The sequence below is a fragment of the Olea europaea genome, unplaced genomic scaffold (assembly GCF_002742605.1).
Source record: "Olea europaea var. sylvestris unplaced genomic scaffold, O_europaea_v1 scaffold6466, whole genome shotgun sequence".
In the NCBI taxonomy this organism is placed as follows: domain Eukaryota; kingdom Viridiplantae; phylum Streptophyta; class Magnoliopsida; order Lamiales; family Oleaceae; genus Olea; species Olea europaea.
The window spans coordinates 1-1,343 of record NW_019264836.1 but is presented as its reverse complement, the minus strand read 5'-3'; the positions used below and the strand labels follow the sequence as shown (position 1 = coordinate 1,343).

At 37.6% G+C, this 1,343-nt stretch overlaps 1 protein-coding gene across 1 annotated transcript; it reads left to right on the top strand.

The window, feature by feature from the left end:
* The first annotated feature begins 108 nt into the window (after positions 1–108).
* Positions 109–989, top strand: LOC111390061 (E3 ubiquitin-protein ligase PRT6-like). The gene is made up of 2 exons (XM_023015040.1): positions 109–218; positions 306–989. Exon 2 carries the CDS (start codon positions 414–416, stop codon positions 972–974), a length of 561 nt encoding a protein of 186 aa, XP_022870808.1. The 5' UTR covers positions 109–218; positions 306–413; the 3' UTR covers positions 975–989.
* The last annotated feature ends 354 nt before the right edge of the window (positions 990–1,343 follow it).

The window sequence follows — 1,343 nt, the reverse complement described above, 5'->3', positions numbered from 1 at the left end:
TCGGACTCTGAACTGCATGCTTTGTGGTTATACTTTAGTTGAAGCTCTTAACACAAGTATCTTCTCTTTAACGTACATTGACATTGCACTGTTAAGGTCTATGAAAATTATTGATGTGATTATAAAAGGCATTGTTTTTGTTCTTACTTTATTTGCTACCATGCAGATATATCAGAAGAATTGTCTTTGAAGGAGGGCACATCGTAGATCCTGAACAGGTTGAAGATTTTAGAAAAAAATAAATAAATTTCACTTTTGACCTTTGAATAGCAGAATATTTTGGTGATTTTGATTTAATTTGCCAGGGCGAATTCCTTTGTCCTGTATGCCGGGGACTTGCAAATTCTGTACTGCCGGCATCACCTGGAGATTTTAGGAAGTTTCATCCACTGCCTATTCCAACTGTTAATTCTATGAACACTGCTAGCTCTTCATCCTTGTCAGATAGTAAAGTCAGTTCCCTTTCTCTAGAAGATGGTTTGTGTCTTCTTAAATGTGCTGCTGATGTTGCAATAAGTAATGAGCTTCTGAAAGCTTTTCCAGTTGGAAAAAATGTGACGACACCACCAAATCTTGAACCTTTGTTTCGTGTATTGAGTGGAATGTGCTTTCCTGGCGTGGATAAGGGATCTGGAAGGGTAAACCACTCAGTGATTCTATGGGATACACTCAAGTATTCCCTCATGTCAGCCGAAATTGCTGCTCGATCCAGAAAGAATTCATTGACTCCAAATCTTAGCCTTGGTTCTTTATACAAGGAACTCAACTCTTCCTGTGGTTTTATATTGTCGCTGTTGCTAAATGTCATTCAAAGTATCCGAGCTCAAAATTCTCAGAACGTTCTTTTGAGGTTAAGAGGCATTCAACTCTTTGCCAAATCTGTATGCTCTGGCACTTCTTCTAATGAAATTTCCAACCACAATCACCCACAAGAAGGTATTATTTCAAGTCATCGATTACTGTTTTTTATTTGACTGTTGAATGCAGAAATTCATTGAAATGTGTAATGATATTAAAATACAGCAATAAATCAACAGACCATTTATAGATTTTGTGAACTCTCTTTATGGCAAAACTTCGGAATAGTTCATTTAGCTAAGTGATGTGCCTGGGCCCTGGATAACCAAGAGACTTACTATGTTCAATATGCAAACTTCCAAGAAATATATGCAATCATTGAAATGGAAATTCAAAGAGGAACAGGTTTTTAGATGATTTGGAGGAGATTTGACGGTGCGATTATTCGATTTCAACTATAAAAACCACGGACTTCCCCAACAAGCCTTTCGTTAGGGGTTATTCCATGCGTCATTACTTATGGGTTGGGCCCCAACTTGGACTTA